Source organism: Bolinopsis microptera, chromosome 5 (genome assembly GCF_026151205.1).
Source record: "Bolinopsis microptera isolate Bmic1 chromosome 5, MBARI_Bmic_1.0, whole genome shotgun sequence".
In the NCBI taxonomy this organism is placed as follows: Eukaryota; Metazoa; Ctenophora; class Tentaculata; order Lobata; family Bolinopsidae; genus Bolinopsis; species Bolinopsis microptera.
The window spans coordinates 9,770,162-9,794,726 of NC_087076.1; the positions used below are offsets into that span (position 1 = coordinate 9,770,162).

Below are 24,565 nucleotides of genomic sequence, written 5' to 3' on the forward strand. Positions count from 1 at the left end.
AACTTGATTTTTGACAAAGTAATAATTTTAAAAAATGATTTTACACCATTAAAAAGTAATTGTATTCAAAATCTGACGAAATTTTCATCTTAGATAATTGTTCAAGCATTCTGAAAATCTACCGGAAAGTTTTTCTAGCTTGCTCCTTCATAAAGATATTCGTCATTGAAGTTTGTGCTTTTTTGAGAAATTATTTTATAAAAAGGTCAATTTTGCGATTTAGTATTCTCTGGTGTTGGGCCATGCCTTGGGTTGTGGAGCTCAGTTCTGCTTCCTATAGGTATAAATTGTGCATTAGGCTAGTTTTAAAGTTGAAAATCAAAAAGTTGCACACGTGGGGACACGCCCAAATTGATAGAAAATCGCTAAAATCACTGAAAATTGCTGTTTTCGTCATTTTCTGTCAACTTTAGAGTGCCGTTGTGATTACAGTTCTTCTTGAAATAGTTTGAAACTTTGCATACTTATCAAACTATATATAAAACAATTACATGCAAAAATTTACGGCGATTCAATATTGGATGCGCACGCAACGTTCGCTCAAAGTTTGCACGTGCGAAAGGTGAGAATTTTGCTCATTCGTGATTTCCAACAAATTCTGCTTTGCCGCGACAGTTTAATGTCATTATATATGAATTTAATGCCAACTTGAATGAGTATTAAGTGGCAAATTCAGTCAATGATCGACCGATATGCTTATTTAAACACAAGGAAATGTTTTTAAAGGAAAAATTTCGAAATCGTTGAAATTTCCTCCTTATTAATGAAGATATCAGTTTATATTTCGACTTTATATAGTACCCTGACATTATAATCAAAAGGAGATGATATTTTACCAAAACCCATAATCATGGGTAGAGTGGACCGCTGCCAGTGTCTCTCTTTCCCAAACAAAAGGAAATGATATTAATTTGATTGACCGTTCTCAAATGCAAAATGATACCGAGAATGAAATCGGTCGCTCGCTTTTCCCATTCATTTACAATTGTAATAGATTAAGAAGAACTACCCAAAGGCAGCTGTACTCGGCAATAAAGATTCAATAAACTTCAGCTAATTCAATATAATAAGTAATAACTACCACCCTTACCCCGAAATACTAGGTATCGACCCGAATGCAACCCAAAGAGATTTTTACAGCATCTGATTGATGTAATCAATCGAAACTTATTACAATTCGTGAGGATTACATTTTGGAGACCAGAAATTTTGTTTATAATCTATTTCGTGAAAGATTTCCTAAAAGTAAGCTATGACTTAGTATCCTTATTTCGTGCACACTTTCAAACCTTTTAATTATTTATTTAAGATATTATGTTCTTTTTATTGTTTGGTTGAATAACTTTCATTTAACTGATTGGGATCTGACACATGTAATTTTGTAATGATCTTTCTAATTTCTAATTCTAATTCTAATTCTAATTTCTAATTTCTAATTCTAAGCCGTGACTGAATGGGAAAAGCGAGCGACCGATTTCATTCTCGGTATCATTTTGCATTTGAGAACGGTCAATCAAATTAATATCATTTCCTTTTGTTTGGGAAAGAGAGACACTGGCAGCGGTCCACTCTACCCATGATTATGGGTTTTGGTAAAATTACGTAATCAAGGTTTGACCCCCCCCCCCCCCCGTAATCAAGACCCAACCCCCCTCCTATATTCAATATTACGTAATCAAGATTAGACACACCCCCCCCATCGCAAAGGGCTCTTACTAAATCGCTCGCCCAAAAATTTCACGTGACTTTGGTTTTTTTGGTTTTGCAGCCGTACAAAACGGTTTTACATAAACCCTAATCCCAACCCTAACCCTAACCATAACCCCGAAGCTATCCATAATCTTAACCACAACCCTAACCTTAACCCGAGCCCTAAATAATCGAATTCACGTTTTACTAGCCTGTCACGTGACCAAAACAGTTTTTTGCCCATAACTCTCCAGGGAAGCATTTTAACCCTACGTCATGGGGGGGGGGGGGGGGGGGGGGGGGGGGGGGGGTGATTCGGAATCAGCGTCCAAAAATACACCGATCTAGATCACTATCATGCCTAAAGGGCCTTTTCACAAGAATTTTAGTAGGAGCGATCGCAAAGCACTTATTAAACGAAAATTGGTTTAAAAAACGAAAATTTTGATTACATAATTAACGAAAATTGTCCAATTGGTATTTCGAAAATCGGTACAAAATTAAAATTTTGATTACGTAATCAACGACCAAAACCCCCCCCCCCCCCCCGTAATCAAGACCCAACCCCCCTCCTATATTACGTAATCAAGATTAGACGGCGTAATCAAGATAACGGCCAGGTAGCGCAGTTGGTTAGAACGCCTGTCTTACAATCGTTAGGTTGCGAGTTCGAAACCCACTGATTGCCTGGTCGTGGGGTGAGCGTCGTCGACGTTCAGCTAAGGATCATGAGTGGTCTATGCAGCCCCCCGGTCTACTCAGCCGAATACTCGAGAAATCGGGTGTGAGGGTTAAATGAGGAGCTGCACATTGCAGCAAAGTCTCGGACGAAGAAAGTATGGTACACACTACCTTAACCGTCACTGGCCGAAAAGACCCTTCGGCTTCCTGTAATTGGCTGGTTGCACTTGTGTAACATTGTGGCTGTTGGAATACACCGAAGTAAAATAAGTGTCTAGATAAATAAAAAAAAGACACACCCCCCCCCCCCCCCCCATCGCAAAGCACTTATTAAACGGAAATTGGTTTAAAAAACGAAAATTTTGATTACATAATTAACGAAAATTGTCCAATTGGTATTTCGAAAATCGGTAAAAAATTAAAATGTTGATTACGTAATCAACGACCAAACCCCCCCCCCCCCCCCCCCCGTAATCAACCGTAAGCATTTGAAACCCCCCCTCGGCTGATTACGTAATATGTGATCGACCCCTAAATCATGATGCATGATGTGCAGTTGCATTGCCTCATTGTAGATATTATTTTGTTTTGTAGTTGTATTGTGCAAATGTAATTGTAAGATCAAATATATTTGATATTGATGTAAAATTTATTTGTATTTTGAAACAATAATAAGTTATTGACAGCCTGTGGTTGTACTTGTATGTTGTACTGCTACTTTGAGTCGTTATTTTTGCTTCCTACATTGTATAATATGTATATCAGATATATAATACAGTAAATGAGCAAAAACTAAAACATTGATTTACCGGCGCGGCCTTTACCTATGGCTATATTTATAACCTTTCTCCCATGATACAATTACAAATTACTCCGCAGTAAATTGGGCTTTTACCAATTACTTTATCTGGTACTGGTAGTAGCACTGCCACTAGTAGTAGCCTGCAAAGTTTGACTTTTATTACACGAACGGTGCGTCTCAGTTTTCTCTTATCGGAAATTTGATGCCATTACCATGCTAATGTCAGGCAAAAGTTAATATTTACCTTTTGCATTTTCAAAAGCTGAACATTGATGATGTAATACTATGTCATTCTCTAACGTATACTTAGTCATGAGAGTCGGCAGCATTTTAGTTTGTTTCATTTTTTGTTTTACTTTAAAATTTATTATTATGATTTTACTGGATTAGAGAATCTACAAGTACAATTCCCAACTTGTATAGTCCAATCATGTTATTCTGGAATCGTCTTTTGATCGCCTTTTCAACCACCTTTCAATCGCAACCGATGTAGACAATGACATAATGAAGACAATGACATATCCGATATCTTTAGATCACAACAAATTTTCCTGCTGTGTTTCAATAACTTGTTCTATGAATATAAATGTGCTGAAAGAATGGCATATTATGCAAAGTATTCATATCCTGCAACAGTACGCTGAGAAAATAGCACAAGTTTATGATCAAATTCAATGATGAGTCGCGTTGTGTAAATTTTGAGCGTATTATTTATGATTATCTAGTTTTTCCTTGTGTACTCAAAATGTACCCAAATCAGGCGGTGTGCACCATGTACAGCTTGTTCGTCTTGCTTGTGCTAGGAGTATTGCTGGTACAGAAAACTGACTGTGATACGGTGACGTCGCTAGGGGAGGCATTCAACATTGGAACGGTTAGTCTGCCAATCATTTTGCATATTTAATATAATCTGCCTTTTTGTTATTTCCGTTTGAATTTTGATGTCCCCTCCCCCTCCAACCGCCACTTTGCACATAAAGCTTTTAACCGTTTTATATGCCAGCGTAACACGTCCCCTCCCCCATAAGCTGCTTACAATCTCTAGACTCTAGTACAGGATTTTGTGTCATAATATTTTGCTACTCAGCGACCTGTTTCCCCGGCCGGTCGAATGTAATTCATTTGTACAGCTCGTGTTACCTGTACATGCCTGAGCTGCTTATCTCTGGCAAAATCTGAAACTCATTACACGACTCAGTCTGCATAACTCTGTACACTAAGAGTAAGAACTTACTCGAAATTCAAAAAGTAAGACCTAATTATATTTATAATGCTAGACTACCCAAAATTATGTCCGTTCACATGGAAATGTCCGCCAAAATTGAAAATAAGATCCGATAATATATATATAATATATATATATTTGAGACATTCAGTGAAACAGTAAAACACGAAATTCACATTGAGCTATCGATTGTGTAATCTTTACATGTCTCATTCTGAAAGCAAGTTTATTAAAATAACTGTTCTATGAAGTAAATTAAAAACATGACAAAAATAGATCAATACTGAGATGGGAAATTTGTGAGTAAGTCTCATTCAATCATAAGATATAAACAAAAGATGCAGAGGTGAAAGTAAACATCAAAATGCAAGTGTCTGTGGAAAGATTAATATTAAAGCATATCATATAAAGGTCAATTTTTTATTTCATTAAGAGCACTACGTTTATTAAGTCCTCCAAAATCACTGAGGGTCATAAGCTGGTTTTGCCAAAATGATTCTCTTTCTTTAGCAACCCTACTTCTATCTTCTAAGATTAAACATTTTATAAAATCTAGCTTTTCAAAAATAATAACCTCTATCTGATCGGATAACTCATTGTCAAACGTTTTTAAGGGCTCTTTGGTAAGATTATGGAACTGGTTATCGTTAAAATGACAAGAAATTTCACAACTCCTAACCGCTTTCCTAATATGTGATTTGTGGTTCTGCCATCTGGTCTTAAAATTGTTAACTGTGCTTCCTACTGAAGCACGTCTGCAGACTTTATCCCTTACTAGATAGCACACCCCTACTGTGTTGCAGTCTAGTTGTCCAATGATGTTAACAGTGTACCCCGAGTGGTAGCTCTGAGCTGTTTTTGATTCACAAATATACATTCTACAGGCTTTACATCTGGAGTTACAATGATAACATCCCCCCTCTTCTATACTAGTAGGCAGAGCCACATTTTCAGTGTTAGAGTTTAAAGCTATAACATTACTATCTTCATGATACTTACGATCTTCTGAAAGTTTACTCGGAACTAAAGTTTCTTTGATAGTTTTATTACCACGATATGAAACAAATACTTTACTAGGCTGGATCACAGACTTTAAAAGAGGGTCTAGGCCAAGGATAAATTTATTCTTGTTAACTATTTTACCAATTGGAGGTAAGTTAGGGTCAAAATCACAAACTAAAGGAAAACATCTTTCACTCTTCTTAATATTAGAGCTTGTAAGGTTTTTTGAAATCAGATCATCCCGTTTAAGTAACTCAACTTTCTCAAAGGATTTATGGATAAGATCTTTATTGTAATTCCTATCGTCTAGATATTCACTAAATTCAATTTTACATTTCAAATACTCTTCTTCCTCTGAACAGTTTTTGAACACTCGATGTGCTACTCCATATGGAATATTCTCTGCTATGTGTGTAGGGTGGCAGGATTGTGGGAGTAAATAGCTATGGGCATCACTAGGTTTGCAGTACGTCCTAGTTTCTAGCTTGCAATTTTTCGAGTAAATAAACAGGTCTAGAAATTCAGTCCCCTCTGTAGAAGGTGTCGACATTGTAAACTTGAGGTTTGGATGGTATTGATTGAGCCAAAGTAGGAACTGGTCTAGCTTCTCCAGTGACTCAGTCCAGGTGATGTATATATATATTATAATTATATATACAAGGTATGATTATAATTATATGATCCTTATCACCAGATAGAATTAGACGGGGTTGTAACTGGAGGGAAAAGCGTGTTCACCAACCTGGCCCCCTCTTGTTTCCATAAGGAAGAACTGAAAGAGACCACTAAAAACTACAAAGTCTACACCGATCACCAAGAGTTTGTTCACGTAAGAATTTGCAACAAATTTTATTTTGGACGGCCGTAATTTATAAAAAACGCAAAGAATTTCTCAATTATTAGTCATTACCACCCAAAATCATGCAGTCGTAAGACGTACGCCGAGGGTTTAAAGTACATTTCACTCTTTTATTTTACACTGATATTAATGTTTATAAACCAACTGTTTGTTAGTAATAGTAACGATATACACAGGAGATAGCATTGAGCGTAGGGCTGACATCTAAAGAACTCGGAGGTAAAGGAGATATTAGCACCAAGTACCTGAAGTCAAGAAGTACAGAGACTTCTGGAACCGTGGTCGAGGTTTGTTTTTATTATTAATGTATTAGTATACAGGATTAAACAGGATTAAACAGGATTAAACAGGATTATCATATGCATATGTGTCTTAATCATATATCTGATCGGTAGATTACTAATTCGGTTGAAATGTTTTGACTATGATAAGGCTGAATCAACATACAGCTGAGTCAAATGTTCATAGAATTTTTATTGGAGTTGTGGTTGCTTAAGGTCATTGTTTTGACCATAACGTGTTGATAATTAACTGTACCAGGTGATATATTTGAGAGAAAGAGAAACAATATCGGACGAATGCCTCGAGGAGTCCACATTTGATTCCCAAATCAAACATGACCTTAACAAGCTACCTTACCCGATCAGGAAACCTCACCAGCGAGCACGATGGCTGCCTTATGATGCGTTCATCCACAAGTTAGTTCTTTTAATAAACTTCTATTGGTTATAGGTTAAAGCATTTAAATGATATTTACTGGTATCCTCTTTAAAGCTGATCCATTGCAACATTCATATCGACCGTTAGCGAATTGATCTGATATAGGCTAACCATAGGTGGGGAAGTCATATTCTTAAATCAACTGATTCTGGAGCAAAAGCTATCTTTCATACAACCAAAACCAAGGAATCGACAACGGACAAAATGGAATTGAAAATTAAGGTAGGAAAACAAATTTGAAAAATTGCAATAGTTATACAGATACCTAAATTGTAAATTAAGTGATACATTATTTTATCAATATTGGCAGTTGAAGTATGCAGTAGTATTATTAATTTCTAATTTGGGATCCCAATTGACTGTTTGCAATAGTATAACTAAGTAATCCTGTCTTGTGCTATTAACAGTATATAACAGTTAACACTAAACTCACTAATGTCGCTGTAGAGAAATCAGCCAAAACTGCGAAATTGCGGTCCAGGAAAGCATTTTGGTGATGTTCAAAGTTTTGTCTTTGGTAATTCAGCTTCTGATCTTACAATTAAACAGTGTTTTATATTGATACTTGAAAAGTTGAAAGTAGGATCAAACTTTAGCTTTATATTTGCAGCTGTGTGCCAAGTTTCCTGAGCTAGCTTTAGATGGTTGTGTGGATACAGGGCCCAAGACATCTACCAAAAAAGAGACCTCAGATGAATCAGACGAAGTGTTTGTGATAGGTAATCTAATACAAAGATCTCACTTATCGGATATATATATTTTTGGGTATGTTTTAAATGTCGAACCATATTTTTAGATAAAAGTGAAACAAAAGGATATGTCCGGATACCATACTATTACTAATAAAAACATAACCAAACCAGGAGGATCGATACCAACCCAAGACAAGTTGAGAGCAGGGCAGTTCACTCCGGAGGTATTGGATTTGTTGGCAGCAGAGGCAGCTGAGCACCAGGCCCCGATAAAGCACCAGTGGTTTAGCTTACCTGAGGTGAGAGTTATATAATACTATTCCGGTTTAATTTACTTGTAAAACTCAAACATTCCAATTATAATAAAAACAAGAAAAGGAGCTTCAACGCTTTGTTCCCAATCACGTCAAATTTCAAATTAGAGTCAATTCAGAGTTCGATTTTCGAATCCAAAACCAGAATCCGAATCCAAAACCAAACCAAAACCCCTGGCCTAGTGGCTAGTGGCAATAATCATAACCCGATCTACAACAGCTGCTGCTGAACCGAGCTATGTTTGACGCGGAGGATGGGGAGATCCAGCGAGCCACCGCTCTGCTGTCTTACTACAAGGGATACCACGTGTTTGGGTGTGACCACCACGTGGTAGAGAAACAGAACCACACCGTCTTCGTTAACGAGGGGGACGACGAATTCCCCATTTACAAGTGCTTACAGGTTCCGTATCTTGCCAATATATTCTTATTTTTTATGTATAGTACGGCAGTCACCTCATTCACCACTTAATTAAACATCTAACCACGTATTAAGACTCGTTTATGTAACTGTTCAAATGTTTTTCAACATCACTCTTTTTAGCTGAGACCCGGGTGTATGAGTGATACTGACTGTATAAACTGGCCTGTCAAATACATGGGACCGTGTTATTGTGCTGGTAAAAGCTGCATGGCTATCAAAAAGGAGGGAAAACAGGGCACACAATCAGCGGTATTTTAAGAATTATTTAATTTATCAATAATAGTTAATAATAATTAGTAATAATAACTATTGATTATTTTCATTTGCACGGCCGGTATAACCGAACTGGTTATCTAAATAAGAACACGTGGTGTTATACCGTGTACTGTGCCTCCTACTACCCGCTTCTATCAAACAGGAACTGATAAGAAGGTCCAGCCCAGTGGGGAAGTTCCACGACCCAATTAACTCGCTGTGTAATTGGAGCGGTCAAGGAGGCTGTTCCTGCGATAGAGGAGAATTGGAGGAAGTGTGGCCCCTGGGGTCCATCCTTCTCAGGAGCACGAGAGTTGAGAAACCTGTTAATTGGCTCCTCGTGTTGTTTGTAGTAGGGATTGTGGTGATGTTAGCTGGGTTCGGGTTCTGGGTTAAGAAGAGATCGGACAAATCTAAAGCTAAACCTGAATGATACTGAGTTATTCTTTTTAACAGTTGTTGTAAGACGAGGAGTTAAACGAAGTAATTTCTTGATGCTTTCTGTTTTATTTTGAATTTGTGAAGTTAAATTTTGATAATTATGTCTGATTTTTTATTTTTGTAACATTTTGATAATATTGATTGTGTTTTAAGTTTATTTTGCAGCAGAAATCGATGTTGTTCATTTTAATATCATCAAGGTAAACACAAATATCACTGAAATTATAATATCTTATCATCAAAACCAAAAATAAATAAGTACAAAGTTATCATTAAAAAAGACAAAATTCTTGATCATCAAAACAAAACTGCCGAGCTGGCAGCCCAAGATGGAGCACCGAACTGGACGCAGATTCCGGCGACAGGAGCCCACAATAATAAATGTACAAGGGCGCTAGATAAATCTTAGCCTGCAGCGGGGAAAATTCACTTCCAGTGATCAAACGATATCAAAGTATTGGTTAACAGACCCAATTTTAACGATAGAACTGAAGAAAATTAATTAAATAGATAAGCAAAAGATTGGTTTATTGAGAACTGAAAAACTTTTGAATTCAGCAGATGAAATTATTTAGTCGTACTTAAAGTTTAAAACTAGATTCTGTGCTAGATCAAATTAATGACTCAAATCATAAACGTAATGGCAGTGCTAAAAAGCATATGATAACAATTACCATTGGTCTAAATCCCTTTAGATATGAAAGTAAACATAGTCACTTCTGTGGACAGCACGTGTCGTTCTTCGTCTTTATAATAAGTAAACAGATTAAGTTGGTATTGCGAAAATTATAAAAACTATTTCGGTCAGTTTAAATCATATTATTTGGTTTTCTTTTACCGTTTCTTAAAATAAATTGCTCCCTAAACAATCAATATTATACAGATTGTCCAAAAGGGACAAAACTAAAGAAGAAAAAAAAGGTCCACTAAGACGTTATTTACAGTTTTATAGCTTCAGAAAGAAATACGATATAAATGGGGCTATACATACGTCAATACCACAGTCTGTCGCTTCAGTCATAAAAATTGACCTTTATTTTCTGTTCTCTGACGGGGACCTACATTCCACATTACCGAGGAATGTGCTGGTCCCTCGCTTACTGTTTTTGTAGTCATCCAATCTGGCTAGGCTTGATCAAACACACCAGAGATCCATCAGTCCGCGCGCTACATCAGTTCGATCTACGCGTGCTACATCGACTGTTAGCTATCCTAACAACCATATTCAAAACGTCTTCACATCACGTGTTGTCCTCTATCCGGGCACATGAGTTAAAACTCTCCTATTAGTTTTTAATAATACAATTCACACGTTATACACATGTCACGTGACATTGGAACGCTACATATTATATGTGATGTAGATCGGGTCCAGACTGTCCGCTAAGAAGCCGTCTCTAAGGTGCATGCGCTGTTTCTCTCCTCTGGAGTTGATGGGAAGGGTTCCCGGATCAACCACTACCACCACACCGACCACTAAGTGGTGCTCTTCAGCTACACTTGATGTCACCAGGGGTATCACGTTCATTGCCTCTGATTCGGGGCCTGAATATTCGACTACTGCTACTAGCAGCTGCTGCCATGTGAAGACGGCGCTGAAATTAAGAATGTTAATCAGGGAAATATATTTAACTTCATGTTTACGTCAGCGAATATCTCAATTATCAATTATATAAACCATGTATTACTGCGGTGTTACAGTTATCTAAGAACCAACCTGTTAGTTATCCGCTGAGTGCACCTTGATATGGTACTCTCTATATCTATAGGATAGTATCTCATTCCTCTGAGATGGAGAGTCTCGTCTATCAGTCCCAGCACGTACACTTCCGCGTTCTGCGCCGTGCCTGAAATGGGGGTCAGGTCAGGATTTGGTTCGTCCGGTTAAGATAGTAATAGTTCAAATTCATAAAGGAGAATAATATGACGAATATTTAATTAGCAATCGCTAATTGGTATTCATTATGATTAATACTAATTCTTTTCAACTTTTTATGAATTTGATTGATAGTAGTCGAGAACACCATTATAAACAATATTTTTCTCGGTAGCAACTTTGTTCATAATTCTAATTCTATGTAATGAAACCGTTTGATACCTACCCGGAACGACCAAGCAACAAAATCAAGAACTATTTGCCGGCTAGACGATTTAGATTTTAACCATTTAAATCAATCTTTTGTAGTATTTTAAATCTTGATTTGATTCATTTGGTATTATTTTATTTTATTTTTATTTGTTTAAATTGTTGACCATCGTTCGAATAGCATTAAATTGGTATTTATGTCCTGATGTGCTTCGCCTATAGTTCACCCGATGTACATACTACATAGTTCTCGATAATTATAGACAGTTTTGAGAATGAAATCTAAACGGGTAGATACTGATAGTGAATAAAAACGAAGCAGCAACTAAATATCATGGTCGCAAAATAACAAATAACTATTTCCTATACAGCGGTCTATATAAATCTACAAATAACAAATCAAATCATGATAGGCATATTCAATACTGTTTCAAGTTATAAGACATACACAATTCTTCGCATAAGAAAATCCCGGAAAGAATTGGCAAAAGACAGAACCTTTATACGCTATGAACATAAGAAAACATTAGCTTAACGGCGGGCAGAAGGCAAATCCCTAGCCCAGTACACAAGCCTTAACATCTCGTACTCGTAGAATTAGCATCAGATTTCATCTTTCTCTGAGCCAAATGAAGATTGCTCCTCTTAACGTGTCCCACATCACAACAATTCCCCTTAACCTGGTGCAACTCTGCAGTGCTTCTCATTGTATCGTACACATGACTACCCTTACTCATTCTCATCATGTCGGTCCTCTGGTGATGTGACGTCACAAACCTCCTTATTCCCTCTACACAGTACTTCCTAACATTAGGCATCCTCCAGAAGTAAAGAACAGGATTTATAGCAGAGTTAGCTGCTAGAAGTAGGGTTGAAGTTGCTGTTTCGTAGTAAAACTGCGTGTCAAACGCGAAGAAATCGTAATGATCGACTCCATCCGTGAATTTAGAGTAGGTTCCTAGGATACAGCTGACGACGAGAGGAACGTTACAAACACCGTACAGCAAGGCAAACAGAAGGATGGTTCTTGTGGCTCTGTTTTTAGACTGTTGCTGCTCAGATTGCAGCCTTCACCCCGTATTCTGGTGAGCATGAGAGCGGAGAGGATGCAGCTTGTTGCTACCACGAATGTTGGGATCACAAACGTTATTATTTGGCTGATTTCCAGCAGGAGGAAGACGGCGCCGTTAAATGATTCCGACACAAACATGGCACAGCTGGCTATCTCAGTGTAGAACCTGTAGTGGACCCCCATGAAACTGAGCCCGGCCCACTGACCCACCTGTACCAGTAGATACACCACAACTACCATCACCAGATACCTTATCTTCTGTGTGGCAAAGGGGAGCATCAGAGAGTAAGTCCTGGTGACACACAGACACACCACAAAGAAAATACTAGATCTAACAGCCACACCCCAGAGGAAGACCCAGCCAGAGCAAGTGTACTCACTCCGGAAGAGAGGTCCATCTGATCGGTACGAGAGGTAGGATATGCCCACCGGCAGCACCATCAAACTGATCACAGTGTCTGTCACTGTCACCATCATGTAAACTGTGCTGGAAATGTCCCGTTTTTTGGACCAGAAGTAGAGGAAACTTGCTATGTTGCCTGATGTCCCAATGATAAAGCAGACAAGACAGATTATACCGTAGGTGATGTCCAGAACGAGGTTGAAGTGCATTGGGATCATTGCAGGAGAGCTGATTGGTTCTGAGGTTTCCATCCTGGCCAATGTCTCTGAGTTGATAATTTGATTCAACTAAAACGTTAAACAATTTTGAGGATGCCAAAGGATCAAAAACAGATTAATGTACTATGTATGTAAAAATTGAGTCCTTTCTGGTCCACTCTGCTTATAAAAACGGATGACAAATTCTAGCCAAATACGCTTATAAATTCAAATATTTATAACACGCTACGACAAAAAAAACATACACAAAAAAATATGTTCAAGCCATTCAAGCGTTACTTAAAAGATTAAATTGTAAATCATCCAATAATATTAAATCCGCTACCAAATGATAGCGAGATCTTAATTAAATTCAAATTAGAAAAATATTTTACCAATCCAACTTAAATGGAGGCTAATAAACAAACGTTATTTGGTCGAGCCAAGTTAATTCTGTGTCGAACAATTTTCGACATTCCCAGAATTTCAAAGCTCTTAACAATAGAAATAACACAATGCAGCATCCAAAATGTCAGACTGGCAACGATAACATTGTTCAGACGGAATGCTGTGTAAAAAAGACGAGCGAATACAAAGAACACTTGCACGCACATTGGCGACTAAAAAACGTGGTTCACGATATTATATTTTGTCTCATGCTTCCCTTCTGACTGAAAACTTAAAACCCAACCCTAAACCAAATCCAAGCTCTTATCCTAGATTTAACCAGAACTCTGTTAGTCTCAATTTTCCAAAAGATCACTCTATTGGAAACCCTAGCACAGAAAACGTTCCAGGGATCTAACAAGGAGCTGAGTCTCGATGATGATCTGATATGTATATTAAGGACGTTGAGACCGGAAGAATACAAAGAGGACTCATGATTATTCGCATCGGAAGAAGGGCTACGGACCACAAAAAAGATGAATAAATTCAACCTTGAAGATCTGTTTAACACTCTGACTAATCCTCTTGGATGAGGATCTCGAGGTGTATGTAAACTCAACAGGGCGAACCCCTGAAACACTAACCCTTATCCTTAACTCTTACTTTAACAGAAGCTTACAAAGTAAACTTCGCCGCATACTATTTTGCCGTAGTAGGTATGGTGAGAGTGCCCTTTAATCGTGTGCAGATAAATAACAAAGGGGCACAAAGGGGATTGACGAATAACCAATCCTCTATATTTAACCACATAATTGCAACCACAAAAGATAACCGTCGCGTCGAATTAAATCCTCGAGGTATAAGTCCATACGCAAAATTAAACCCCCGAAAGTTGTCACGCCTAGATAAACAGAGCGGCGGTCCAATCTTTTAGTTGCATAGTCTACTGACCAAACGTAAACGTCAGTAAAGTTACAAAAGGTTACCTAGTAATATGTTGAAAGTTAAATATTTCTTCTAGCAACTGCTTTGTTGAATGGAATTATACATATAATATGCGGCTAATAAACAACTTGTCTAGTTATTCAAAATGTAAAGAACCGTTTACTGAGCCCAACATAAACTAATCGATGGTCCAGCATCGAGCAAAAGGAGGTTCATATTTAGCAGATTTTGTAGCATTAAAACATTTCACTAGTCAGTAGTATCTATTTCTAAGACGTAGTACGTGAATAAATTTATCTGGTTTATCCGTTTAAACTTAGCATAGACATTTAACGGACAACTTGGTTCATCTCTAAAATATAAGTAACTACAAAGCACTGGCACAAACCACTAATGTGGCAAGTTCTGCAAACAGAACAATACAGATAGCAATTACAGAGTGGTATTGGTAACAAGCCTGTAGCGCAGGTAGACATTGTTAATTCATGAATAAACATGTGCAAAGTGAGCCGATCTGGCGCAGAACAAGTTAACCTCTGTTAGTATGTGAGATTTAGTAAGAGTAACTCCCCAACATTCCTCAAATTAAAGGAATAGGCAGGTCGTTACTTTAAAAAACATGTTTTAAATACTTATCGGCGTCTCCAAATGCTCAAATAATTCCATTAGTAAGTAAAACTAAAACAAAAAAGCTTTCAGCTTAAAAACGAGCCTCTAACATTACATGAACTGACGATTATGCGAGTTTAGCATCGCACAAACGCAGCTGTGAGGAAAATACCATTGTTATGTTACAACATTTATAATCACATTTAAAGATAGTTACTAAGAGTTCAAGTTGAGCTCATATCAGAGCAAGTCGCAGCAGAAGTCGGTAATCCCGCTAATTGTAATTACGTGGCCCTTAAATCCGGCTCTTGACGGCAATTAGGCGCCGCAAAATACAGGGTTGACGGTCATTTAGAGTTGGGTTGTTCCAGTTTGACCTGTCACAGACCGAGCTGGAAAGAAATTTACATTTCTGAGGAAAACGTGGACATGACTGAGCACGCAGCAAAATCACCAAGCTGAAACCATGACTGGTTTCAAGAAATCCGTCAATCGAACTAGGATTGACCGAGGCTAGGATTGACCGAGGCTGTCCATGTCGGAGGCAATTATTCCGCCGAGGCCTCATGCGAATTAGCTTTCCTGGGTTCTGACCGGAGAAAGATCACCATTCCTTGGCCGAAGTCGAAAAAGTTCACTGAGTTTTGAATGTATATTATGAATGTATAGATTATGATTTTAGCTGATTCAGATACTAATTAATAATATAATGTATTGGTTTTGTATATTAGAGCTTTAGCCACAGGTAGGTTGGTCTGCACGGAGCCCCACAGTTTCAATTCCTTGTTTAACTAGCCGTACAGCAAGGATATCCACTGTGCTCACCAGGTTAGGCACATAACCAACACTACCCTGCTAAAGTTAGCTATATACTATGGTTTTCTCGAAAGTATTTCCTTGTATTTGACTTTCGTCAAGAAAGTACTCTTACTTTCGGTTCAGATGTTATATAAGCTAGCCTTTATGTGGTAATATTATGTACTCCAGGCTAGGGAACCTCTTGGAGCAAACCCAAACAGATACAGCCGGTGATACTGAAGATATCCACAAGGATTTGCGACTACGGTCTAGAAGGCATCCGCAAGACTACAGTCATCCCCTGTTCGATGAAATCAAAACAAGATTGACGGGATTCGTCACAAACCCAAATCCTGACGAACCACATTCAAACCTTACTGATGCCGAACAGAGAGGAAAGGGCTGGGTCTTGAAATCAATAGAGGATCAAAGTATATTCGTCACGAGTGCGGACAAAGGTGGAGCTACGCTGCTTTTGGACTATAGGACCGTGATGGATACAGTTAAATCTGAACTGGAGAAGGAGACAAAATTTACAAAATTGGAGATAAGTGTAGGAGTGAAAATGGAGCAGACTCAATTGAAAGTGAAGGAAGCAGTCCTCAAACATCATCATCTGAACATCATCTCTGAGGAGGTAAAGAAGCGAATCACAGGTATAAATGACAAGGGGAACATGGTCCACGCACCTGAAATCCGCCCTGAAATACCATATGCGTACCCTTTATACAAGGTTCACAAACTATCTCAAGAACAAATCGAGGCAAAGACTATACCACCTGTCAGATTAGTTCACGCAACTAAAGGAGGGCCCCTTTATCGTTTAGAGAAGTTTGTGAGCCCGTACGTCACTCAGATCAGCAGAAAATACTGTGAGGAGGAGTTCATCTTGGATACCCCAGACATTATTTCTCAGATCAACAGCTACAACAAGGAGACGCTAAAGGGCGCTTCTAGAAACTTGCAGCTCTTTACTCTAGACGTGGCAGCATTATATCCTAGCATCAGGCCTGAACTAGCGCTTACTGCTCTTGAGGATGCCCTCAATAGTGATACCAACTTCTCACAAGAGCTAAAAGCGGCTTTGCATGAGTTCACTGACCTGATTTTCCGGGAGTCCTTTGTCACTTATCAGGGAGAGGGATACATTAACAAGGAGGGTATCCCGACGGGAAATTGTATCTCAAGACAAGTGGCAGATGTGACGATGCATTGGCTATTGTTTAAACAGATCAAAGGAAAGATGAAAAACTGGAGTTTGGTAGACCTCTGGAGGAGATTTATTGATGATGTACTTGGGGTGTGGTTAGGAACAGTCCGACAGTTCAATCTATTCGTGGAGCAACTGAACAAACTGGCAGAACCATTTGGAATCAGATTTGCTGACCAACAAATCGGTAAAACTGTTAATTTCCTTGACATCACTCTAACCTTGGATACTTACAACCAGATCCAATATAGACTCTACAGAAAGGAGACAGATGCTAGGAATTACTTGCGAACGGATAGCTTTCATCCTCACCATGTATTCGAATCTGTGGCGTTTTCCCAGATGATACGAATCATAGAAAGGAACTCGCAAGACTCAACCTGTGTAGAAGACTTAATGGAGCTGAAAGCAGATTTATCTAAAAGCGGACATAACAGCGTTAAGTTAGAGGAGATCGAGCCGAGAGCAGTTGTCAGAGTACTGGAGAACACCCACGGAGCCAACAGGTCTAAGGAGAGTGAGAACGCTGATAACTTAGTCTTTTCAGTACAACACTCTTCGGACAACATTCAGCTGAAGAAGTTGATTCACGAACTTGGACCGGACATCAGGAGGATATGTGGAGATATACGTGTGATATTTGCCACACGAAAACATCCTTCAATCGGAAACAGGGTAGTGAAGAATCGACAACTTGGAAATAAGGCTGAATGTCCCCAAAAAACATCACAGAAGTGCTCAGCCCCTGGATGCAAGACTTGCCCGGTATTGTTCGATCTTGACTCTAAGATCATGGTCAACGGCATGGAGCTTAATCTAGACGAATCCCTCACGTGCAAAGATAAGCACATTATTTACGTTGCACAATGCCAGCAGTGTAGGGCTATTGAGGGATCTGAGGACACTTACTTTGGGCAGACGTTGACTCCATTCCACATTAGGCTCAATGGGCACCGGAACAAGTTCAACATTGACGACCGTGCCCTCTACGAGCACTCAGCCTTATCAATGCATTGTTACGATGTACACAAGGACACTTTCAGTTTTGACTGTTTCAAATTCGGGATTGTGAAAAAGACTAAACCTTCCCTATTAGATAGGGAAGAGGCTAGATTTTGTGCAAAGTTTAGAACTAATGTTTGGGGTTTAAATAGGATGGAAATTAAAAGGTAGTTTTTTTGTGGTTTTTACCAATATCTGTAATTAATTAATTTTAACAATTTTGTGCCAATTTTGCGTCATTTTTCTTTATAAATTTTATCTACCACGCTATCAGTGAAACAATTTTATCGTATTCCAATTTCTGATCGACTTTCATGATATTCTCTAATCATGACCTTTTTATAAATTTTTGAATCTCTTTGACTGAGTATTATGATTGATTTTATCTGACTAATTTATTTCTTTTTTGTAGGCTCTAGCGATGTAATAAACGAAGTTTCCAAGCCAAATTTGTGTGTTTCCCTTCGTGTCCAAAATCAATCATAATATTATGTAATATTAATTCAAGCGTGTTTAATATACCCAATCTAATTATGTGCATGCTAATTATATTTGAAGTTAAGTCATTAACCTAACAAGTTTTCTCAGACCAAAATAAGGTGGAGGCCCGATATCAAGTGAGACGTGTAATACTGAGCTGAGATCCGAGTAATTGCTACTTTGGAGACGTGTAATACTGAGCTGAAATCCGAGTAATTGCTACTTTGGAGACGTGTAATACTGAGCTGAAATCCGAGTAATTGCTACTTTGGAGATCGTCACAGACTCAGACAATATGACATCCCAGACTCTGATAGTAATATGAAATGAAATGAAAAACAGTATTTATACCCCGCCCTTATCCCATGTGCTTTCTTAGAAACTTAAAAGTAAAATAATATAAAAACAAATTTAAGTTACAATATACGGCTATAAAAGCTTGATCTTGTCATAAGTAATCTAACAAAAGAGAAAATGGTCGGCTATATAAACTATTTTCACAACTACAATTAAACTTGTTTATTGAGGATGTTACAGAAGGAATTGATTTAATGTAATCCTTTTCGCGTTCTGTGATGGCGTTTCTCTTGTCTCATATATTGAGTTTTAAAATTGTAAACTAAATAACAAACAAAAACAACAGTAAACATTGTTTCCACCCATCTACTTTCCAGCCATCCGCTCAAGGATGTAGAGTGCAGTGTAGACACTAGACATAGAGGAATTACCATGACAGGATCAAATAGCATCTAGGCATGAACTGTAATTACAACTTCGTATCCGGTAATTAGCATAGCATGATGCCTGTTAATTATTATACTTTCATCACTAATTAATATTATTTTAGTAAACTCTGCCGGCAGATGTTGCTATTAAACTGTTCACCTTTGATCTGTGGGTCCATTTTATTTTCACTCCAGCTAAAGCCACGTTTATTATGGCCGTCGGCCGATGAGCTGAACCAATTTGTACGTTCGAGAATAAATAGATTAATTAAATGTGCATCTCTAATTAATCACCTTGAAGCTTCTGGAAGCTTCTAGAACCTTCAAGAGGAATTCAAACTTGAAGAAGACCTGTAATACTGAGTTACAAGACTCACTTTTTGATCCGATAGTAGATTTGGGCGCTAGCGATATGAAGCCGAGATATCCTGTCTTGGACCAGGAACCATTAGCTGTGGGTATGGACAGGTTGAAGTGGTCGGGGGTGGGGTCTGTGGCTGTACTGGATAGACAGTAGTAGCCGCTACAGTTGTGTAAACTCGATATCCACAGCTGAAACAAGGAATTGTTATCACGTGGTCCACATATTTATTATATTACCATCATTTGTTTCTCTTGGTAATGTCTTCCATTCTATTCAGCTCAGGCAAGGTCTCTAATTCAAATGTCATTTAAGACTTTTGTAGTCTACCGTAAGTTGTCATTAATCAATTAAATTCACTAGTGAACTGTTTAAACTTGCTAATTGCACATCATTCACAAAGGTACGCACCTCTCCGAGTTGGTTAGGTGGACACTGCTCCTTCTTGTCCAAGGACACAGCTATAAGTTTACAGCCAGGCAACAAAGTACCAGACTGCATAAGCGCCACTGAGTGAGGGGAGCCCTTGTCCACTGTCACGATCTTGTCCATGCGCAGTGCGCGTAGGTCCACGTGGGTAGTCGAGGGTGGAGCATGAGACGCACCCTGTGGAGAAAGAGTTAATAAAGAAAGAGAAAGAGAAATACAGAAGAAAGAGAAAGAGAAATACAATTTATTATTCCTTGGCACTTACACTACTGAATACACCTGCGAAATGTCGAGTATCCGAGATTTGAATGGCTAATAAGCAGTTACATCACTGCTTGGAGTGTGATAACATTATTTTCCCAACTTTGAGTTGTGAAAATAGTTTTATCCAACGAGTTCGACGAGGTGGATAAAACGAGTTACACATGTTCATGTTATCACACTCCAAGCAGTGATGTAAATTCATTCTCCGATGATCTACGAAATGATGCTAGCGAACGCAGCATTTACATCGGAAAATAATGGCTGATAATATTATATAGGCCCCATTAGCCTGCAATCAGTGCAAATCACTTCAGCTACTGTTTTGTTTACACCTGCCTAGCAATCGTGGAAGTTAGGCAGTCTGTGGTCATTACGACCAGAGATTGCTATTAACCTAGGAGGTCACTGTCTAATCAAGTAATGCCGTCTGTAATTAATCGATAAGCATTACCGCAAGTTCTAGAGTTCTGTTTAAGAACAGTATTTAAATTCCATAATTAAGAATCATCAAAACCATAATTATACGGTTCGGTGGATACCGGAAGTGCTAAGTGGTTTGACGTGCACAATTGCACAGGATTCAAAATCTTCATTACTCTTACAGCTCTCTTATTATTGTTGTTGTTGTTCTCGTATTACCTATAGGCTTATAATTAACGTACTTTAGTTCGACATGTACTCTGGTTCGATAACTAAAGTTTACCAGAAATCACCCCTGTCGACCTACAGTGCGTGTTGAACTAGAGTACCATCAGCACCAAACATTTGATTGCAGGATGTTTTGAAGATAGAGCTGCATCAAGATTATGATTGAACTGCGTGCAGCTGATGAATCATTCAAGTTTTAACGATATTTGTATAGTAAATCAGTACTTGCTTTGTGACTTTATTCTATTATGTTATAGAATATAGAGCGTTATATGTGCAGTTTGCTGAAATATGGTCGTCGTATTCTTACACGTAAGATAATTCAACTGGAAACATTACCATCTTATGACCAGTAACCACGATATCAGCAACGCGTGAGAGCAAATACTTATCTCAAGCTGGTAACATCATCACTTCACAACTTATTCTGCATAATAAGATGAATTTTGTTTTTGTTTATTCTCCTCAATTTCTTTGTAATTGTTGGGTTAAGTGACCAATTGAAAAGCGTGAATTACTGCTATAGAATATTCTTCGTAGGTTTTTCTAGAAGAAGCGTGCCAAGGTTTAATTAATTATAGTAGAATGTTAATCATGATATGATCACGTTAGCTACTCTCATTAGTAGATATTAACTTCGTTAACATCACTAGTATGTCCCTGTTTCATTCAAGCAATAAGTTCGAGAGAAGCTAAATAAAAGCTCATTAAAGCTCATCATTATCCGAGTTTAAATGTTTCGTAACTCGGGTTCGATCTAATGTTTCCTAACTTCAAACCATTAATAACGTTAACAATCTCACTTACCCTGCAACACATATCATTAATAAGGATAAGCATTTAGCCGACTATTAGCCGGCTATTAGCCGTTTAGAAGCCAGCAACTTCACTTACCCTGCAGCACATGCCGATGTTAGCTCTGCACCCGAATGTGGTTGATATACACTCTGATGGTAGTCCCAGTTCCGAGGCCAGAGTTGAGAAGTTATTGATAAGGGAGCTCTTGGGTCGCTCCTCTGCTACGATAAGACACGTCCTGATAGAACCAAGGTCCAGACCCTTTAACTGAAATAGTGAAATAGTGAAATAGCGAAATAGTTAAATAGTGAATTAGTGAAAAAATGAAATAGTGGCTCGTATTTAATATAGGGTTTTCAGTTTTCACTACCATCAGTCATTGACAGTCATGACGACAACTAAGTGGGTGACACAATCTCCCTTTAAATTGAATAAAGCACAAACCTTGAGGCCGTCCATGTTGCTGGCTAGTTCCTTGGTGCACTGCTCCAACACAGTATAAGACATGAAACTGTCCCGGACTTTGTACTGGGACACAGCTTGTAACCAAAGTGAGGGACTTGTCTCCAACTCGGAGGGAGGAACCAAGATAGAGTGGTGTCCTGCGTACACCCTGAAGAAGAGGGTGTCATTAAATGGTGCTCAAATCGGTACTTTTAGTGACACCACTTTACAATGACGTGTCGCTGGAGAGTGTAACTCACGCACTATATCGTGTAACTCACGCGCTATATCGTGTAACTGACACACTATATAGTGATTATTGTCAGATATCTAGTTGTAGACCAATAGAGACAGTTTCGCTTGGCAAGCAGCTAATCCTACTTGTGCTATAACATGTGTTCATATTCAAGAATGCCTGAAGATACTGGTACAACTGAAGAAATTGTGGTAGTAATGAATTTGTTTGTCAAGTTTGGATTCCGTTAGTTCGGAATATTATTACGAATATTCTCTGCTTTATGTTACGTCAGATAGACACGTTAAGGCTGCAGTTGGAAAGCACTGTTCTTTCAGTAGATCTTAACGCATAATATTTTTTCTAACTACTACTATCCAGCTATAGACGTGGGTAATGCAATGGCGAGGTCATGACGCAGGACGAGACTACTTGGACATTGTTGGTAGAGCCCGCAAGATGATTGGTTCATACTTTTCACGTGTCACGTGTTAAACGCAAATTTGCGGCAACTATTCCTACCTCCACGTGCGTCTACCGTTAGACTGTAGTTTTAAGATCTTGTGATTTCGCAACGTAGATTTTAGGCTTCTGTTGGGTCTGTTATACTCTCCTAGTAACCAATAAGTAACAAAGTAGTAACCAAATAGTAACCAAATAGTAACCAAATAGTAACCAAATAGTAACCAAATAGTAACCAAATAGTAACCAAATAGTAACCAAATAGTAACCAAATAGTAACCAAATAGTAACCAAATAGTAACCAAATAGTAACCAAATAGTAACCAGGTTAAGTAGTAACCAATTCCACCCAAGAAGAGATTACTACACCAGCTCCCCCATACTTGTACTGTATTATCCCTGATTTGGGCGTGTGTTCCTGGTAAAGTTCACGGCAGCTTAATGACACTGTCGCCCTAGTTCCAGACAGAACGTAGGAACTCCATTAATCTACCAAGTAACAACTCTCTCTCTCTCTCTCTCTCTCTCTGATTAATACTGGTTAGAGTGCTCGTGCTCTCTCCCCACTACCATGGTAGTTATGCTCGTGTTCACTCTTCACTTCCGATGGTTACAAGGTTTATGTTCACTCCTTGTATTGGTCTCTGCGGCGGATCACGATGTTTCATTTTTATCGTATTAAACTGATTTACCTACTAGCTGGTACCTTCTTTTAACAATAATCGATATAGCGATATGACTTTTTACAATCTTTTATCAGTTACAATCTTGTATTCAGTTACAATCTTTTAACAGTAACAATCTTTATTCTAGCTTTTGCAACACTTTAATTGCTCTCTTATCGGTAGTGTTATCTCAATCTGCTGTTACACCGACACGTCGTGCTGTACGCCTTACCTTTTGTAAAATGAATTTTTCGTCGAACATCTGAACAGATTTGAAAAGGAGTTATCGTCAGCAATGAATGAGATTTTGAAGATGTCAAAAGCACAAATCGTTACAGAACTGAACCATTCGAGATTAATGGCCGTAAATAAAGATCCCTTGGCTACTGCAGTCTGCAGTTGAGAATCTTTCTAAGCTGATGACTAGTAATCTTGAACTATGTAAATGTGCGGCCAGTACGATAGACAAACTTAAATCAGATCAGCTTAACTATCAGAAAGACCAGATTAAACAGCAACACTCGACTCTTTTAAAACAACTGTTCATACCGAGATGAAAACAGCGTGGAGCGACATCGTGAAGAAGAACTGCGAGACATCTACAAGTACTCCGTCGATCAACAGTATATAAACAGCTGTAAAAACCGTAGTTGAAGATGACATCCGTAGTAAAAATTTCATTATCTACGGTGTACCGGAGAATTACTCCCCTGATCCACACTTAGTGGCAGAAGAAGTGATCGAATTGATTTGGGAATCATCAGGGTGTGATCCTAAAGTTGTGGCAGCAAATTCTATCGGGACTAAAACAACTTCAGGCAGTGGTAAACCGAGACCGTTAAAAGTGACATCGGCCTTGTGCGGAATCAGTAAAAATGGTTCTTGCTCGAGCAAGAAATCTGAAGAAATCTAAATGTACAGGGTACCACACATGGACCATGGTACATCACACCTGACAGAAGCAAGGAGGAGAGAGCAGCTCATCAGAAACTTGTTGTCAAAGTAAAGGAAATGATCACTGCTCAGCCAACAAAGTATCATAATATTAGAGACGGCAAGATTTTCAGTGTAGATAAGGTTAAGGTGTAACATCCAGTGTTTTTGATATCTATATAATTACTTTGAATTAAATGTGTGTATGGCTCTTATTTATAGCTGATGCGTCATGCGTGTATTTGTTGATTTCGGCCGATAACGAGGAACGTTTAATTGTGAGTTATAAAACTGCAACCGTGATTTTA

General features: G+C 38.4%; 2 protein-coding genes across 18 annotated transcripts in view; one reads left to right on the forward strand and one right to left on the reverse strand.

Annotated features, from left to right (window-relative positions):
* Positions 1 to 3,869: 3,869 nt before the first annotated feature.
* On the forward strand, positions 3,870 to 9,179 carry LOC134814963 (uncharacterized). Its single transcript, XM_063823348.1, has 10 exons — positions 3,870 to 4,046; positions 6,094 to 6,228; positions 6,435 to 6,545; positions 6,799 to 6,956; positions 7,095 to 7,200; positions 7,589 to 7,697; positions 7,842 to 7,969; positions 8,205 to 8,387; positions 8,529 to 8,657; positions 8,827 to 9,179. The coding sequence occupies exons 1-10, from the start codon at positions 3,918 to 3,920 to the stop codon at positions 9,094 to 9,096; spliced, it is 1,458 nt and encodes a 485-aa protein (XP_063679418.1). The 5' UTR covers positions 3,870 to 3,917; the 3' UTR covers positions 9,097 to 9,179.
* A 138-nt stretch (positions 9,180 to 9,317) lies between these two features.
* LOC134814960 (disco-interacting protein 2 homolog C-like) overlaps positions 9,318 to 24,565 on the reverse strand; it is a 61,821-nt gene continuing 46,573 nt past the window's right edge. For all 17 annotated transcript variants that reach the window (XM_063823345.1, XM_063823340.1, XM_063823339.1 and 14 more), the window contains 6 exons: positions 21,963 to 22,131; positions 21,615 to 21,785; positions 19,791 to 19,985; positions 19,396 to 19,570; positions 10,822 to 10,951; positions 9,318 to 10,699 (listed from right to left, as the gene is read on the reverse strand). In XM_063823345.1, the coding sequence (XP_063679415.1) occupies positions 10,447 to 10,699; positions 10,822 to 10,951; positions 19,396 to 19,570; positions 19,791 to 19,985; positions 21,615 to 21,785; positions 21,963 to 22,131 (1,093 nt within the window). In that variant the 3' untranslated portion in view covers positions 9,318 to 10,446. The remainder of the gene's footprint in view (positions 10,700 to 10,821; positions 10,952 to 19,395; positions 19,571 to 19,790; positions 19,986 to 21,614; positions 21,786 to 21,962; positions 22,132 to 24,565) is intronic.